Source organism: Mercurialis annua, linkage group LG7 (genome assembly GCF_937616625.2).
Source record: "Mercurialis annua linkage group LG7, ddMerAnnu1.2, whole genome shotgun sequence".
In the NCBI taxonomy this organism is placed as follows: Eukaryota; Viridiplantae; Streptophyta; class Magnoliopsida; order Malpighiales; family Euphorbiaceae; genus Mercurialis; species Mercurialis annua.
Genome location: NC_065576.1, coordinates 4,311,853 through 4,329,835, shown reverse-complemented (window position 1 = coordinate 4,329,835; position 17,983 = coordinate 4,311,853). Strand labels below are relative to the sequence as shown.

At 33.9% G+C, this 17,983-nt stretch overlaps 4 protein-coding genes across 6 annotated transcripts; 2 read left to right on the top strand and 2 right to left on the bottom strand.

Annotated features, from left to right (window-relative positions):
• The first annotated feature begins 592 nt into the window (after positions 1 to 592).
• On the top strand, positions 593 to 4,283 carry LOC126655373 (small RNA degrading nuclease 1). Its single transcript, XM_050349534.2, has 12 exons — positions 593 to 716; positions 812 to 994; positions 1,077 to 1,166; positions 1,303 to 1,371; positions 1,507 to 1,647; positions 1,797 to 1,913; positions 2,002 to 2,071; positions 2,203 to 2,294; positions 2,538 to 2,672; positions 2,759 to 2,866; positions 3,332 to 3,433; positions 3,657 to 4,283. The coding sequence occupies exons 1-12, from the start codon at positions 684 to 686 to the stop codon at positions 3,969 to 3,971; spliced, it is 1,455 nt and encodes a 484-aa protein (XP_050205491.1). The 5' UTR covers positions 593 to 683; the 3' UTR covers positions 3,972 to 4,283.
• Positions 4,284 to 4,490: 207 nt separating this feature from the next.
• Positions 4,491 to 9,726, bottom strand: LOC126655372 (phosphatidylinositol 3,4,5-trisphosphate 3-phosphatase and protein-tyrosine-phosphatase PTEN2A-like). Of its 3 annotated transcripts, none has more exons than XM_050349532.2 (13): positions 9,565 to 9,726; positions 8,710 to 9,278; positions 8,465 to 8,566; positions 8,330 to 8,386; positions 7,606 to 7,671; positions 6,586 to 6,762; positions 6,372 to 6,458; positions 6,192 to 6,256; positions 6,046 to 6,122; positions 5,728 to 5,774; positions 5,524 to 5,654; positions 5,274 to 5,343; positions 4,491 to 5,175 (listed from the first exon to the last, which is right to left on the bottom strand). In XM_050349532.2, the coding sequence occupies exons 2-13, from the start codon at positions 9,196 to 9,198 to the stop codon at positions 4,654 to 4,656; spliced, it is 1,890 nt and encodes a 629-aa protein (XP_050205489.1). In that variant the 5' UTR covers positions 9,199 to 9,278; positions 9,565 to 9,726; the 3' UTR covers positions 4,491 to 4,653. The 3 variants fall into 3 exon arrangements, with proteins under 3 accessions (XP_050205489.1, XP_050205490.1, XP_050205488.1); XM_050349533.2 differs by having other exon boundaries at positions 8,710 to 9,252; XM_050349531.2 differs by having other exon boundaries at positions 8,710 to 9,233; positions 9,565 to 9,725.
• A 1,330-nt stretch (positions 9,727 to 11,056) lies between these two features.
• Positions 11,057 to 13,004, top strand: LOC126657783 (protein RER1A-like). Its single transcript, XM_050352554.1, has 4 exons — positions 11,057 to 11,626; positions 12,272 to 12,452; positions 12,553 to 12,615; positions 12,699 to 13,004. Exons 1-3 carry the CDS (start codon positions 11,229 to 11,231, stop codon positions 12,604 to 12,606), a joined length of 633 nt encoding a protein of 210 aa, XP_050208511.1. The 5' UTR covers positions 11,057 to 11,228; the 3' UTR covers positions 12,607 to 12,615; positions 12,699 to 13,004.
• A 363-nt stretch (positions 13,005 to 13,367) lies between these two features.
• LOC126654597 (UPF0481 protein At3g47200) lies at positions 13,368 to 15,262 on the bottom strand. Its single transcript, XM_050348513.2, has one exon. It carries the CDS (start codon positions 15,140 to 15,142, stop codon positions 13,553 to 13,555), a length of 1,590 nt encoding a protein of 529 aa, XP_050204470.1. The 5' UTR covers positions 15,143 to 15,262; the 3' UTR covers positions 13,368 to 13,552.
• Between the last annotated feature and the right edge of the window lie 2,721 nt (positions 15,263 to 17,983).

Here is a 17,983-nt window from a genome sequence, read left to right as displayed (position 1 = left end):
CCTTTTGCAAATTCATGATGTCATCTATATAACCATTACTATCTTTTAGTTGAATTAATAATTCAAGTGCCTCTAAAATTTGTGACCGTAAAATGCTTGTAAAAAAGACATAATTATGTTCTTTTTACCATAATAATTGCACAGCGATAAAAAAATAAAAACTCTGAAAGTTTATTTTAAATCAAGGCGGTGTTTGGTTTGTTAAAGAACAAAAATATAATAGAATAATAATGATTAATTTTCATTATTGATGTTTTACATAAAAATCACTTGAAAATGAAAACAAAATTACCTCTTCAACGAGAATTAATCATTTATTTCTTTACTCTTGTGAGTAAACTTTTCATTCCTATAAAAATTAAATTAAAATTTGATAAATATTATTTAATTATACATATATTTTATTAAAATTTATATTAAATTTATTTTATAAATACTTAAAAATTTATTTTACGTACATACACATGATTCATTCGTTTTCATTTTCAAACTTTATCTCTCAAAAGTACCCTACAAGGTTAGAGTCCATATCCATCATCTTAGCGCGGCCCAATTATTTAATTTGCTCATGATAAACCCCAAATGCACAAAACCCCCAAAGTTTTACTAAACCCTTATTCCCGGCTTTTCCATCCGCTACTGTCAACCGCACTCTCTCCGCCGCTCTTCCACCACGCCGGGAAATGGCCGATAAACTAGCCGACGTGCCGGAAAGGGTAAGCTTCTTCTTCTTCTCATCTCATTTCCCCGTAATTTTAGTGTATATTTACAAATTAAGGAGTTTTCTGAAGCTGATAAAAATGTAAATCAGGTTCTTGTAGAAACTGTAAAATTAGCTCAAAAACAAGGAAGAAAAGGCATTAATGGCACATGGAAAGAGTTTCTAAATGTTTACGATAAGAAAATCGGGTCAAGCTTAAGCGACCCGGCCAAAAGACCGCGTGATTGTTTAGTTTCGTTTTTACAAACATTTACTCAGAAACCAGACATTGAGGTAAATTCATTTTAGTTTTTTTAATTAATTAGTATTTGTGTTGATTTTCAATTAATAATAGTCTGTTTGTGTATGTATTCAGTTTGTGGACCGTGTACTACGGCTACATTTTAATCATGAAGTTGTAGATCAAATTAGAAAAGAGTCTCCTGATGATGAATCAGCTGAACAGGTAATGCTTTTTTTTTTCCTGCGAAAGTTGTATTATTTATCATTTAGTTAAAATTCTATGTATTTTACGGAATTTGGGATTATGATTTTTCTTTTTGTTTATAATGTTTTTGTTGCGAATCCTTGTGCCAGTACAGAAGCTAGTTCGAGCAACCATTGAGCATCCGTATTACCTTTCAAAGTATGCGTTCCCGTCGTATGATCAGGTGTGTATGTTTTGATGTTGATTTTTCATTGGAAAAATGTTTTTTATATCCAAAATTTTGATTATTTTGTCAAATATATTCCTAAAACATAATTTGGACATTCTCGTCTTGTTAACTTGTGGAATTGTCCATCAGGACTGGCTGGTTACAAAGCTCCCTAAGAAATCCAAGCTGGCGAGTATAGATGCAATTGTGGCTATTGATTGTGAGATGGTTCTTTGTGAGGATGGCACAGAAGCTTTGGTGAAGGTTTGTGTTGTGGATCGCAATTTACAGGTACTAAACTATCTTTATTTCTTTCTTGTTACTTATTTACAGTTCTGGAGGCTCTGTGAACTGGAATTCTTATTGTGAAACATGGAAGATGATCGTGCTTCAGGCTTTGTCACCTATAAGTAAATCAACTTTGGTAAATGTCTTCTCAGGTAAAACTTGATGAAAAAGTAAATCCTTACAAACCAGTTGCAGATTATAGATCTGATATAACTGGAATTACTGCGAGAGATTTGGATGGAGTGTCTTGTTCATTAGCGGATGTACAGGTATCAATTTTAATTAGTAATTCGTAGAATTCATATGATTATCATTTTGCGTTCTATATTTTTGAAGCTGTTTATTACACATTTATAGAAGTCCATGAAGAAGCTATTACGCAAGGGAACTATTTTAGTGGGCCATGGTTTATATAATGACCTACACGGTATGTCAAAGTATTTGTCGTGACAAGGTTTTTTATTTAATGGAATGGAATATTTCTATTTGAGCTCATGTTGAAGTTTGTCCATGCCTTGATAATTTTTTCTCGTGTTTGATTTTTTTTGCTATTGATAGCTCTAAAGATAGACCATGCCAGAGTGGTTGATACTTCATTTATCTTCAGACGTTCAGATGGGCGTCCACCTTCTTTAGGCACCTTGTGTAAGGTCAGATTCTATTGACTTGGTAATATCTGCTAATATCCTTTAGAGAAAATGTTCCTTGCTTGGATTTGAACGACTTGGAAGTGCTGAATATTATTGCTCTAGAGTTGGCAACCTCTCTCTCTCTTTTATTTTGTATTATCTTAACCATAAATGAGGCTTTTTTTGTGACCGATCTTAAGATTGCACAGTGGTATTTTCTTATATATTATGATTTTTTATTAATTTTATATATTTCACTGACAGTCTGTGCTGGGTTATGAACTTCGCCAAGGAGGTGCTCCTCACAATTGCATAGACGATGCACTTGCTGCAATGAAACTATTTCTTGCCAGGATTGAAAGGGGAGGTGATGATGACATTCTAGTGAATCAAGAAGATGTAAGTTCTGAGAGAATAATTGTCATCTCTGACACACTCACTGGTATAATGCTTGTCTACTAACTAATGTATTTTGAATGATGTAGTTGCTAGAATCTGAATTGACAAAGCTATTTCTCCATGGGATCCCAACTGATGTCCGCAGTGAAGAGTTACATGGAGTCTTTCGTGAACAATTTACAATTGAACTCAAGGTTGAGTTTATTTGTTTTATTCCTTAATTCTTTTCTGACTTCAATTAATGTTGAATTAAGGCTGAGTTGTGCTTGGTTAAGTACATTAATTTTTTCTCTTAAAGACTAATTTTTACGAGTACATTACATTCAACAAATGAACTTTTCCTGAGTATTCTCATCTCAAAAAAAATTCCCCCCCCCCCCCCCCCCGGGGTGTTATCTTTCAAAATAAACTTAAAAGTTTGACTATACCTATAAGAATATTTCAACTCTTATCCATAAGATTTTCAATATAATGCCCAGGGGTTCATTAATGTGAAAATATTTGCTTTTTCCTTCTTCTGAGGGTTGAGAAGATGCTGCTGTCAATTGATTGAGCACTGAGAGTATCATTCTTTCAATAATTTCTGTGCCAAGTATTCATGCATAAATTGTGTCCATTTCCGGTACAAGTTTCTTACAAGATGATTGATTCTATTGCAGCCACCAAAGAAAGGCGGATCACTATATTCTGCACTTGCCATTTTTGAGAATTCACAAGAGGCAAACCGCGCTTTTGAAAAATTGATTGGGAGATTAGAAAAGGTATTTTGCAAGCTAGCGCGTTTCATTTATTCATATTTGATATTTCTTTATTTTCTTTCTGCTGGTGTTTAGCCATTTGAAGAACAAATAGTCTACATCAAAATTAGATTTCTTTTATTCCCTGCTCATAAAAAGACGTTGGTCTACTGAAATTTGCAGTGGATTTGTCTTTAATTTATTTTTCCAGAATGAAAGAGAATGACATTCTTTTTTGTTATGTCAGGATAAAAATGGACTGCCGCAGAAAATGATATTGCTTAAACGCAAAACAGGAGCAACTGTAAATCTATTTGTTCGTAAAGTGGGACATGATCATTTGCTTCTTCAAGATTTACAGAAAAAACGAGCTTTTGAAGGAGAGGATACAAGTGATCCCAAGAAATTAAAGAGAGAGGATTGTGAAGATCACTTGAAAGAGATTGAAAAATTAAAGCAAGATCTAATTTGGAAAGATGTTCAAATAGCTAAACAGGAGAAGATGATAAAGTTGCTAACAAAAGAGTTGGAAGGAAAGAAGACTGCGAAGAAGAAAAAGTGATGAGCACTAGAAACTATGCGCCCTAACAGAAGGATATGTACTTTGACGGAACAGGTACTCACTTATTGAGATATTATCGATGCAGATAAATATTCGTGTAGAATCTGAAACTTTGGAGGGGCGTTTTAGTTCAGATAATCTGCCCTTAATTTTTCGAGGCAAACAATTTGCCTATAATTTTGTATCTGTCTCATTAGATTTTAATGAATTTGTAACATTTAAATTAATTATTTATAGAATCATTTTTTGTACTAGACCATCCCAGTGATTCTAATCAATATGATAGTAGCAAAAGTTGGTTTTGAATCTTTATTGCTGCTCATTTCACCAAGCGATCTTGATATATTATGGGGCATATTGAAGCAGGAAATCAGAAAATGAAGAAATATTATATGGTTGGTTAATATTTGATTAAATAATAAGTTAAATGTTTCTTATAAATTTTTCATTTTTCATTTTTTTAAACTTGGATTGTTAACCATGACGTAATTAAATTAAATTCAACACATGAGACTGATGTAAATAAATGAGGAAACGGAAAAGAATGGACATAAATCCTATAAAAAAATGAGAGATGAATTTAATCAACATACAATTTCCCTCCAAAATCTAGCAATTTTGCTCACAAAGAACTCGATGCACTTGCTTCTCCACACATTTAAGTACACTAAGTCCCCAGCTTTTACTCACTTTCATAATCTTCTTCGTCGCCGAATGAAAAAACTGAAGCATCAGCAGCCATTGCCTTAAAATCACTGGCTCCTTCAGATTCTGCGTTACTTATTCCAAGGCCCGAGGTAGATTTCTCGTTTCCATCTTTACTTGATTCCTTGGAATAGTTACTACGCAAAGGTTCTCGACTCCCAAGAGACATTTTTGCAGTTCCGTGTGTTACGCTCCTCATTTGCTCTGGAGTGTTTGATGCGTGAGCAGATTGTGCTGATCCAACTCCGGAAGCAGTAGCTTGCCTACTTTTTGGAGTACCAGTTTCTTCTCCCTCGCTGTCGGAGAACACATCATCTTCATTCTCGGAGACTTTTCTTTGATTTAAACTAACTGTAGGATTTGGCTTCCGATCATAACCTGACGCTGTAGTACCATCCGGTCCCTTATTCGGAGAATCAGGGTTAGACCGTCCTGCTGAAGTACCATCATAGTCAATCATCACAACTTCAACTTGGAAACCTGGTGAAGGTAACTTTCTCTGCAAGATACAATAAACAGGCCAGCAACAAAAGCAATGTGAAATCGAGAAATCTAACTCCCTGAGTAAGATGCATATAAAAGATACCGTCAAATTACCTTATCAAAACCATCGAGATCAGACGCATCTAGTGTTTTTCTATTCTCTGTCATTGTTGTGTTTAACCAACTGAAGACCCAACAAACAAAACAAATTTAAAGTTAATCTCAAAATTAGACTGATAAAGAAACTTAAAATTGCTCATTTATTGTTAGAGTGAATTGGACAGGAAAATAACTAGTTGTTTCAGTATAAACATCAAAACAAGCGTAACCGCTTGTAAGTATTAAATGTATCAAGTTCACAAACCAGTAGAAATCTCCATGGCGATCATGAAAGTGGATTTTGAAGTCCCCAACCAACTCAGTGAGGCCTGGCTCCCCGGGTAGAGCAAATACCACCATGCCTTTCTTTCGTGCACTAATCCAGAAATCTTCCGGCTGTAAAAGTGGATTTCACATGTTTAGATCAGAAGTTTAATACCAGAACCAAACAACTTGAGTGAAGATCTACCATTAAATCCTTTGTTTTGGGATGCTTTTTTGTTGAGAACAGAACTCCTGTGGATAAGGAAAAACATTTCTGTTTATACACATGCAATTGGTCTATAGAATTGAAAGACAAATCAAAGAAAAAAAATTGTTTACATGCATAACCTTCCAAGCATTAAACAAAAAAATAAAATGTTATCAAATTCCTATAATGATGGAAAAAGCCATGGATGTAACCTAGATGCTCAAAAACTTCATTTCCGAAGTTTAACATGGAATAATAAAGATGTCATTCCTTATAAACAAAAGAGATATTTGTACAGGTAAAGTGACATCATACCGGTATGATTAGAAATGGTAATAGACGGTCTTATCCAATACGGACATTTGAGAAGCCGAAATCCCCTAAGCATGCACCTGTGTGGCTCCCACTTCAGTATTTTGGTGAATACTACATAATTTGGATAGAGATGCTAAAAAAATTACCTTCGTGCAGGCTGATTCTCTCCATTAAAGTACGTTAAGATACGTTCAAAGTATTTGACATACCTCTGGCGAAAGTATAAAAATAGTAATAATAATCAGAAGGTGCAAAGAGTAACTTCTCAAATTTAACACACAAACCTCTTAAAAATAAACTGCAAATCAGAAACGAGATTGACTAACAATTTGACTAGGGAGAACTAGAGCCTTTCCATCCACGCATCTTTTCTGGTTGAAGTAATCAATGGCTTCATCAGCAGTTGGGAAGAACTGCATACAGAAGGTAAATAGAACAATGATATCATCAAGGAGAAAAGACCAGCAAAACCCGTGGAAGAACAAAGTTCCACCAACTACTACAACTTAAATAAGTTGAGGCTAAAAATTTGAATCTAACCTTCAAGTATAGAATGAGGCTACATATCATTACACCTGTCCTGCCCATACCAGCTTTACAATGTACTACCACCACATTTTCAATGTCCTCCTTCAACCAAGAGTATGCACTCATACAGAATGATGTTATGAGATAAAGGGGAGGACAATTATGGTCATCAAACGGGAAAGATGCAACCTATGAAGAAAAAATAAAATAAAATGAAATCAGAAAATCATATATGGAAGACGAAGAGGCTAAGAATAAAAATTGGCGCACAAAGAACATGGAAACTACTGTCCCTCAATAACTACAAACTACAAACATCACTAGCCATGTTGATCTAATTGAAACACGGGCACCTGGTAAATACAGTCATCACTGTTCATTTGATCTCTCTAAGACAATGAAACTGGCAAAATTCAAAATATATTATTTGTTAAGTTGTTTCTCTATATATATTGGTCCCATGACATCCATAAAACAACACTCAATATTTTGTAAGAGGCTATTCGCATACAAAACATGGTTCTTAATTTGTCCAAATGCACGAAATACATTGTAACTTAAAAAGTGAATCATATCATATAAGTAGAAAGCCATAGTTCAATAAACACCAAGAACTATTGAAACTTATTCAGCCTGTCCGGGTAATTGAATCACTGTCGGGGATAATGAATACACTCAAATTTCAAACTTGAATCATATTCCTGAAACTTAAGAAATAACTTTTTTTTTTTAAAAAAAAAATCCTTGAAACTATATTTTTAATAAACTAGTACACTTCATGCTTGCAGTTGCACTATAATCCAAGCAACCGGCCGTTAGGCTGTCGGCTGATACCAGTAGTTTCAGATATGGAATTTCTTTTAGCACAGGGGTAAAAGAAAAGGAAAATTTGTCATCCTTATTATAATTTGCTATAAATTTTCTTTAAGATTCACTGTGATAAAAACAAGTCAAGCTTTGATAATCATATTGTCTCTACTTGAATTTTGACATTAAAAGGACAATCAGAATAGTTTCAAATCAAAGATGCACCTTCCCCTCAAACCTCGATGCGTCATATAATCTCTCAGAACAAAGATTGTATACTTTGTATTTTCCCTGCAGAGAAAACAAACTAATACCATCAACATGTACTTTTTGTTTAAGATAGAGCATATGTCATCAGAGATGCATTCAGCTAAATGAGAATGCTGATCTTTTTGATATATAAACTAATGGCCAATGGGAACGCACTACACACTGTGAAACCCATTTAGGTATCCGTACAGTATGAAAGATAAGACAGAATTACCAGGTTGGAGTAGAACAGTTCACAGAATCATAAACAAAAGATTCTTTTACAAATAACATTTAGAAACACAACAGGATCTAAAACCATAACTATAGAATTTTAATTTCAGACATAAAAGGGTGAAGAGGTAAGCATCTTAACCCTACTTCAAACTCATAATTATCTAAGTGCTGCACAGTGACCTTCATCTTAAATAGTTAAAGCATAATAATATCCTTCTAAACCTCTACACAAGAAAGCACTTTCTTTCGCTCCTAAAAGAAAGCATGTCTAAGCAAGCCAAGTCAGATCATGTGATAAGACTCCTGTCACACTTCCTTTAATCGATTGATCCGGGATTATGAACACTTCATTTTTCTTCTAATTTATGCCGTGGCATAATCTGTTTCTTCATTTTTTTTAGTATTTCTAGCCTAATATTCAACACAGATTTCTATTATTATGACAAGCAAATTTCAACAATACCTTATGATGAGTCTCAAAGAAATTGATCACTTCTTCCATGTGATTTCGATAGAACCCCTGCACCAAATTTAGAGTTCATGCATTACTTAGATGATAAAAAAACTTCTACAATGTTCACTAGATGATATTGTTTACCTCAAAGAATCCAAAAAGTCCAGAGCTTAAATCACCAGCAGGAAACCCCATAGCTATTATATTTTCAGTGATATAAGCCATATCCAAATCAAACCCTCCTTCCTGACAAAAAAAGTATCAAGAACTTTCAGTACACAATTTATTATGCTAAAGCAAACCTTAATGAGATCAAATCAACAAAATTGTTTTCTCAGCATTTAACTGAAATTGAAAACCACATGCAACAAAAGAAGTGATTAAACTACCTGGTATCTACGTTTATTTTGAGACACTACATGACGTGCCTTGACCTGCACCGCTTTCACAGCACTTCGAGAAGAATCAACCAAACCTTTAGTCAAAGATTCAAAAACACCAGTTTGTGCAGATGACACACTCTCTTGAGAACTCCCATTTTGTCCAAGAATCGTTGCAGTAAAATTCAATCCAAGGCCGCTAGTCAAACGAGCAAATGTTGTCCCAAAACCTCCAATTTGTGAGTCTGCTGGTGGCCGCGTTGGCTGTGGCAGATTTGAACCTTTACCGCGAGGTGATACGCCTGAAGAAGGTATTTCACCAGTCTTACCATCAGACATAGGCGCAGCATGCACAGAAGCTTCAGCATTGGCCGGAGATTGGGACTCGTGGTTAGAAACTATGGATGGATTTTCAGCATTAGAAACTTTAGCAGGAGGCTCGGTTGAAGAAGGTTGAGCAGAAAGTTGGGACGACGAATCAACAGTTTCAGAATCCATAGAAACCTACATACATTAGCTTCGAGAGAGAGATCCTGAAATAAACCAAGTGAACTAATGGGCATTCTTAGAAACAGAATCTACAACAAAAAACCAAAGTTGTGGATCAAATTGTTGCTGATCAATTCAAGAAGACAATACTAAAGCTAATGCACTCAGTTTCAGATGAAATTAAACACACATATTACAAGCTTCGCTTAATAGATCAACTGGGCTATATAAGAAAAATTCAAGTTTGGAAATAGAGATGCAATAAACAACGTACATACAAATATGCTGGACTTGCATTTCCCAAATCAAATGAAATTAAGAAGATTTGAACACAGAATTCACTTACAATTACAATAATAAGTTGAAATCACTTACAATTACAAGATTTGAACACAGAATCAACTCATTTTTTCTTCAATCTGTTTGTTCTGTTCATTGGATTTCCAATGCAGACCCGCGAAAATGGAGGAGAAATTGCATTAGCATGATGTGGGTACTTGTGATTTTTGATTACCGGTAAAAACTAATCATACTGTATATATGTTCGTATTGCCCCCTAAATTTACCATAAAAGATCAATTAAGGCCAACTACTATGAATTTAACCTTTTACCTCGTTTTATCCTTTCGGATGAGGTGTTGAAAAATAATTGGAGCATGGAGCCGATGTGGTAGAAAATTATCAGACAATTTAAAAATTTAAGGATAAGACAAGTCAAAATATCAAATTTAATGTGTTCTTTTAAATCAGAAATTTAACATTAATTAATGTTCTGTGCGAAGTTGAAAGGATAAAATTACCATTTAATGTAATTTTTAATTAAAAAAAAAGTTAATGTCATATAAATGCATCAACTTTATACGTTTTCTCAATTTAATTACGTTCTTTAAAACTTCTCATTAACATACACCAACTTTTATTTTTTTTCTAAATTCATACACGGTGCTGTGTCATGCATTCATTGGTTAAAAATGACTTACACCTTAGCGAATTGCACCAATGAATAAGTGCCACGTCACCACCGTGTATAAATTTGGAAAAAAATGAAAGTTGGTGTATGTTTATGAGAAGTTTTAAAGAACGCAATTAAATTGAAAAAACATGTAAAATTTGTGAATTTTTATGACAATATCTCTAAAAAAAATTACAATTAGTGTGTAGCTTACTTTTTTGAAACGAGCCCCATTTAAATACGACTCGAAACGGTTGATTATGAACCATGTCCAATCTAGTTTGGAATCGGAAAGAGGCCAATTTCGGGCCGGTGCAACAATATTTGGAAATGGAACCATCAGATTCGGTTCCAAACCGATAATATAGATTCCAAAGTATATGATATCAAAAAATGTATATTTTATTTTTATTTATATATATAATTATAGATATTCATATTCATATTTATTTTTATTTCTTTAAAATATTAACCATTAATTTTATTTTCTTCTATAACAATATATGCTAGTATTTATTATATATAATTAATTGAGTATAAAAATTCATGGCAAACTAAACAATTTTTTTAATTTTAAGCATTTAAATTTAATTTTATAAAATATTTTATAAAATGTTTCGAACCGGACAAAACAGAAATCCTGAACCAGAATCAGCCGGTTTGAACCAATCCAAAACCGTCTTTCATGGCCGGTACAAGTGATTTTGAAAAAAAAATAATATGAGAAAAAATGAAATTGATTTATCACAATTGAAAATTAATCAAAAATAATGATATAGATAACTATACATTGAAATAAATAAACATTAAAAAATTACTCTAAATTTAACAAGTACTAGAAAAAAATTTAATAAATAATTTTGTTTTTCAATTATGAAATTATTAATACATTTTGCATCCCCCGAAAATTATTAGAGAGATAGGAGATAGAGAGATAAACTCAACAAACCCAAAATATTTTGGTAAACACAAACGGGTAAAAAAGAAAAATCTTAGTAGTGACAAACAACACAAATTCCTCACAACCCCAAAACAAACAGACAAATCACCTCTTTAATCTCAATCTCCGCCAAAAAAAACACCAAAAATGGAGGCCGGACAGCCCGGTGGCGGAGGAGAAGACGGTCTGTCCTCCTTATCACAAACCCCAGCCACCGTGATTTCCCGGTGGACGTTCACCGTCTCCCAGCGTTACCAGCATCTTCTCGATAAGGCTGTACCGCACACCCTGTACCGTTGGATCGGATGTCTCGTCGTCGCATTAATCTACACCTTGCGCGTGTACTTGGTGCAGGGCTATTATATAATCACCTACGGATTAGGTATTTATATGCTTAATCTTTTGATTGCGTTTTTATCGCCTCAGATTGATCCGGCGTTGATGATGAATAATGGTAATGGTAATGATGATGGGCCTACTCTTCCGACACGTGGATCCGATGAGTTTCGCCCCTTCGTCCGCCGTCTCCCGGAGTTTAAGTTCTGGTTAGTTTTTTTTAATCTGATTTGATAATTGAATTGAATTATATGTTTAAAATCCGTTGATTACAATAATAGAGAGATTGTTGAACTTGAAGTGCTTAATTTTTTTTAAAAAAACACATAAAATTTAGATTATTGTTGGCAATGGGTATGCTTAATTAGCTAAAGAATCACCAAATTTTAAGCAAGTTTTTTTTTAATGATGGAGTTTTTGCGTTAAGTATGAAAATTGTTCTAAATCTAGCAGGAGTTCTATGAAGTGAATTGATATCTAAACTTAAGCAAAAGCTTAATGACGGTGATGATGAAGTCAAAAATATGCTACATTGCTGCGATAAATCTCGGATCATGAATTTTTTTTTGTTCATGCTAGGTTTCATAATATGAACATAGTTCATGGTATTTTGAGAAAAAAAGTAGGGAAATTTTCTTGATATGTTTAGGTTTGTATGTAGTAATTTATCCAATTGTTATGATGTTGTTGTTATTGTTATCCATTGAGGTCCTATAGATTTTTAAAGTATTACTTGAATTGACTTTGGTGATGATTTTAATGTGAAACCTTTATACGAGGTTTTCCTAATTTTTGGTTCAATTTATTGAAGTTTTCCTAATTTCTGGTGTGTGTGTTGCTTGTGTGTGTGTAAGGTACTCGATTGTCAAGGCCGTCTGCATTGCGTTTTTCTTGACATTCTTTGAAGCATTCGATGTACCCGTCTTTTGGCCAATACTACTATTCTATTGGATTATACTGGTTTTCATGACTATGAGGAGACAGATAATGCACATGATCAGATATAAATATGTTCCATTTACTTTCGGAAAACAGGTAATTGTAGTCCCATCGAAATTTTAAACTTTATACATAGTGGTTTTCCTTGTCATCACGGTTTTTCAGATTTTAATATGTCCATATTCTTTATTTGTAGAAGTATGGAAAGAAGGCACCTACAACTGACAGCATAAGCATTCCGAAGGAATGAGTTTCTCAGGTAGTTTGAACGTTTGCATTTGCTTCTCTAGACACATTCATCATCGGTATCTGATCTATTGGAGTATTATTGTGTGGTTGCAGGTGAAATCTGTGAAGGCTTTGGTGGTCGTAGAATCCGGTCAACTAATTTTGGTGCAACGAAATGGTTATTCTTGCCCTCTGATTCCTTGTTTCCCCACATTTTTATTCTTGTCCACATTTTTGGAAGAAGAGTTTTGTATATAGAGCAGCATGGGACGTTTAAACCAAAATAGTTAAACCTTTTTAGTAGTAGTAGTTTATAGAGGGGAATTTAAATTTAGCAATGCAAAAGAAGAATTATTAATTTTCATCATCAAGACGCTACTTTTTCTTCAGTTGGAAATACCAATTTCTCATTTAGTGATACGATTTTGTCTGATTTTGAAACTTGCTGTTTCTTTATGTTTTGCATCGTCGCATACTTTACCTGCACTAATATCATTAGTGATTCTGTGAATTTCACGTTTCTACTTCATTGGCTGCTTGTCTTGCTGTTTTATAGAGCGCATAATGTATGATGCAATAGCTAGGCGGCTAGGTTTTCGGATCTAAGGCGATCCTGTTCATGTTTTAGACGATCTAGCTAATTATATATACATATTAGAAGAGACGTTTCTTCTATTAGAAAACTGAACATATAGGCCTGTTGTAGCGCATTTTTTTCTTCAAAGTAATCCAATTTACTTTTGAAAGTGCTTCTAATATTAAGGAACTGGCGAAGAATGAAAATCGTCTGCTAATGCCCACCGGACATAATTAACCTTGTTGATTTTTGGTAATTAAACAATCAAACTTTGGTATAGAATACATCCATCAAACGAAAATAAAACCATAAATGAAAAATTCAGACTATTTTATAGAAATAATTTGTCTGCAACCCTAAACTGCAGCTTCATATAGAAAGAAAGACTTAACTAACTTGGCTTGTAATATCCATAAACTCCATAGAAGGTCTGCGCTAGAGTAAGAGCAAGCAGCACAACAGCAGCAAAGAATGAGATGATCGCCCATGGATTGCCGAAATAATTATGTGCCAAACTGGCACGCCATGTATTCCATTTATGATTATAGTACTGGTTTACATCTTGAGACAACGGAGAAAGATAACTATCATTTATATCGAACACGACCTCTTGACAAAGACGGTTGAAGAGATCTGCTACTTCCGCGTCACTGCCGAGCCAATGCTCAATTATCCCGCAGTAATGAAGGTAGGCAACATCCTCTGGAGAATTTATCAAGTTATCCATGAAGATCACATAAGAAGTAATCTCATTTCCGCAGTCGAGATGGCACTGCTCGAACGCTATGAGATTAAGAAAAAGCGACTTAGTTCCATCATGGACTAATAAACGAGGAAGCCGAAGAACTCCATGCTTGAATTTTATCTCCCAGAATCTATCGGTCTTCCTTTTCTTGAACTTAATACCCGCCTCTCTGAGTTCCGTAACACAATGAATCAACTGTGTTCGTCTTTTATCAGCAACACGATTATTACTTGACCATTTCCTAATCCAATTTCTCGGTGCGGGTTTCGGACCTGTTCGCAGAAGACAATGTCGGAAAACGTCAAGACAGTGAAGTCCTCCTTGATCTGCCAACGGATCAAAAGTAGTAGCATATCCAAACGAAGACTCGAGCTTATTCTTTTCGCTCTTCGTCAATGGCTCGTCCGTCGGCATTAACGGATCAAAGAATCTAAACGCAAGCTTAGCAACTAACCCCTTCTGATCAGGTTTATCAAACTGAAGTCCTAACAACAAATCAAGTATAAAAAGGGGAATCTGATTCTCCAGCATTATCATATCTCGCTGAATCGAATGCATCGAACCCCGCATAGCGAAAATCGGATCATTTCTCGCATAACCGAGTTGCTTAAACCCTTCAGCTGCACCTCTAAACAATTCAAGAACAAAACAACCATCAACCACCATCATTTCAACAAATTCATTACTACTCAAACCAATCATTCCTTCATAGCAAGAACGAGCTTTTTCTTCAACTTCCCTTACAGAGTCAAGAAACAGTTTAATATCTTTATTACAACGCTTTAAAACATGCTGAAGGGACCGCCATTTATGCCGATCCAATTGCCGAAGCCTTCGTTTTCCGTGGTGGTACGGTCCTAACGAGACAATCTGCGGAACAATGGCTTTATCATCACCTTCTCGTAGATAATGTGGGACTCTATAAATGCATAGCTTCGCCCATGAACCTGCCTCGTCGTCTTGGTTCGCTTGTTCGAGCTTTTCTTTAATGGAAATCACCCATTCGCAGTCGGGTGATTTAGTTTCTTCTTTACAAGTTTGTTCTTCATCTTCTTTGATCGAAATCTGATGAGGATCTGAGTTTTTCTGCTCTTGTTCTTGATTTGTGTTTTCTTGAACTTCAAGTAATGGAGGATTAGTATTAGAAGATTGAGGAACTTGAGATTCTAGTGTTTCTCTGAGTTTGAGTGTGATAAGGTACCAACTTAAGAGTTCTTTATTGAACACTGCCACCATTTTTTTGGTTCTTGAGATCAAAAAGCTATGGTGGATTGGAGATTTTGTTGCTTGAAAAAAAGAAAAGACAATGGATATTTTTAACTTGTTGACATCAAATTCTTTGATGACATTAAAAAAATAAGGTGTTATCTTAACATTATGATTAAAGAAAAAGTATTTGGTATTAATTTTTTTTTTAATAATTGAGTTGAACCCATTATATACCCCACTATGGACCCATTAGCTTGGAATATAAATTTGTAGATAACTTAAGCTTTTAATGTCACTTTCTCAATTTCTAAAGTGTTCTTTTTCACCCATACTTTTATTACCAACTTTTTTAATATACCGAATTATAACATCTGGAAAGAAATGGCTTATCAAGAAAAAAGACCCCTATTATTTTATAGCGCAGTTGAAAAAGCTGCTCGAAAGAACACGTAAAAAAGCCTGACTCAAGCAATGTCCAAAGATCCCTATGGTTTTCTTTCCAGACAATCGGACTGTTAAGCAACGAGCAGGGAGTGTGTTATATTTTTACGACTTTGATCGCACCAAAGCATGAACAATGCTCGTTGTTTACCGTTTGTTTTTTACGACTTTTTAAAAAAAAAAAAATCATGTGCAATTTTTAGGATAAGTAAATAAAGTAGTGGAAAGAAAGTGGGATTGCATTGCAAGGCAGTCAGAAAGTGTAATGTAATTAAAATGTGTCTCCTAAAACTTTTAGACCATGATCCATAATAAGGGCCAAAATGCATAAAAAGAAGTCAATTGATACCTTTGGCTAAAAAAGGATTTGATAAAGGATGAAATCGGAATGGAGACGAGTGGTATGTATAATTTAATTGCACATGCATCATTACAAGACTACAGCTTTTACTAGTTTATTTATTAAATTAATATTTTAAGTTGGTATTTTTGTATTATCCTATTATGAAGTTTGACTACATATAATTCATGACTTTCGATTTTTGTTTAGACCACACTTTTGAACAAAAAAAAGCAAATAAAATGATACAATATCAGTTGGAGCAGAAGTATCTCTATGAAAATAATGGATTAAATAATATTTCTTTTATTAAGTATATCATTTCTCACAATATATATAGTTTAGTTTGTAAAGGTTGAAACAATTAATAATCTATATGAAGTGATATAAATAATATTATAGATATATGCTTATCAAGCAAGTAAGCAACATATATTTATTACTTTCAAGGTACTTCAGGAAACTTCAAGAGAGCTTGTCATATTGTTTTTTTTTTTCCTTTTTGAAGCTAGCTTGGCATATTGTTACTTCAATAAAGGACTTAAGTTGTAATGTAATCTCTCAACTTGGAGGTAATGAGAAATTAATAATATTAAATTTTATACTCAATTTATCCATCTTTACATCTGACTCCACCAACTTCAAAAATAATTATTGTTAGGTGAATACGCGCTTGAATCAAGTGCAAAAACAAGATAAAGTAAATATATAAATCAACTATAATACTAAATTGACCATAAAATAAAAATATGTGTTAACTGTATATCACTAGTAAATTGAGGAGACAAATTACCATTTAAATCTTCAATGAAGTGTGAAATTGAAATAAACAGGATTCATCTAAATTATTCAATAAAAAAAGGATTCATCTAATTTATATAAAATGTGAAATTGAAATAAAAAGATAAAAATTAGAAATAATTAAATTATAGATATTTACTATCATATATTTAAGGGTTAATGTCATAAAAATTCACGAATTTTACACGTTTTCTCATTTTAATCACGCAGTTTAATTTTTTCATTTTCATTCACGAACTACCACTTTTTCTCAAATTCATACACGGTGCTGAGTTGTCACGGCTCCATTGGTGTAATTAGCTGAGATAGAGGTCATTTTACACCAATGAATGAGTGTCACCTCAGCACCGTGCATGAATTTGAGAAAAAGTGGTAGTTCGTATATGAAAATGAGAAAATTTAAACTGCGTGATTAAAATGAGAAAACATGTAAAGTTCGTGATTTTTTTTGACATTAACCCTATATTTAAATTCTATTTTGACAAGAAAGATGTCAAAACTAACTACGGTAAAATTAAAGCAAAATACAAATAAAACTAAATAACAAGAAACCAAAAAACACGAGTAGGAAATAATAAAAAATCTAAAGAATTGCGAACATGATTATTTTGATGAGTAGGAAATAATAAAAAAATCCCACATGGATTAGTATTAAGTAAGCTGATTTGTTTATAATACTAAACCTAAACTCACCTAATCGCCGGGCTAAGTAGCATGAGCCTGTAACCGAGCGGGGCACTAAAATGGTTGGAGCATGTAGGGCTACCGAGTTGGGGAGGATTGACTCTGTTGTGATGTTGTGCGCCTTCTACTCTTAGAATGTAAGGGAACCCCAACCCACATGGTTGGGTAGCAATATCAAACATATGTGCGAGTCTTTCCATATTTACTCTTCAGAGTTCATAACCTTCCTCCCCAGGCGCACGGCTAGGCCGGTTCTTCCAACCACAACCATTTTTTTGCATGATAATAAGCTTACTTGGTGATGGTTTATTGTGGAGTCGCAGTCGAGTCAACTCACGAGCTATTCGGGATTATTTTAAAAAGTATATAAAATTGGTTTGATCAATATTGAAAAGAGTTCGAATTTGAGCTATTCGAGTTAATTATCGAGTCCAATTCAAATTTTAAAATACTTAGTTCGGGAGGTTCGCAAGCCGAAATCAATGATTAATTATTATATGTGTGTGTAATACTATTTTTTTATATTAAAATTTAAAATTTAAATAGATAATCTAATCGAGTTAAAGAGTTTGAGACCGATCTCCTAAATAAGACTCTTTCGA

Excerpts from the sequence above, each read along its gene's own strand:
- LOC126655373 (XM_050349534.2), top strand. The coding sequence starts at position 684 with ATGGCCGATAAACTAGCCGACGTGCCGGAAAGG. Across the intron at positions 2,295-2,537 it reads CTTTAGGCACCTTGTGTAAG|TCTGTGCTGGGTTATGAACT; the intron begins GTCAGATTCTAT and ends TTTCACTGACAG. Across the intron at positions 2,867-3,331 it reads AATTTACAATTGAACTCAAG|CCACCAAAGAAAGGCGGATC; the intron begins GTTGAGTTTATT and ends ATTCTATTGCAG.
- LOC126655372 (XM_050349532.2), bottom strand. The coding sequence starts at position 9,198 with ATGGATTCTGAAACTGTTGATTCGTCGTCCCAACTTTCTGCTCAACCT. Across the intron at positions 8,387-8,464 it reads GACTTTTTGGATTCTTTGAG|GGGTTCTATCGAAATCACAT; the intron begins GTAAACAATATC and ends AATTTGGTGCAG. Across the intron at positions 6,123-6,191 it reads GAGAATCAGCCTGCACGAAG|GTGCATGCTTAGGGGATTTC; the intron begins GTAATTTTTTTA and ends GGAGCCACACAG.
- LOC126657783 (XM_050352554.1), top strand. The coding sequence starts at position 11,229 with ATGGAGGCCGGACAGCCCGGTGGCGGAGGAGAAGACGGTCTGTCCTCC. Across the intron at positions 11,627-12,271 it reads CTCCCGGAGTTTAAGTTCTG|GTACTCGATTGTCAAGGCCG; the intron begins GTTAGTTTTTTT and ends TGTGTGTGTAAG. Across the intron at positions 12,453-12,552 it reads CATTTACTTTCGGAAAACAG|AAGTATGGAAAGAAGGCACC; the intron begins GTAATTGTAGTC and ends CTTTATTTGTAG.
- LOC126654597 (XM_050348513.2), bottom strand. The coding sequence starts at position 15,142 with ATGGTGGCAGTGTTCAATAAAGAACTCTTAAGTTGGTACCTTATCACA.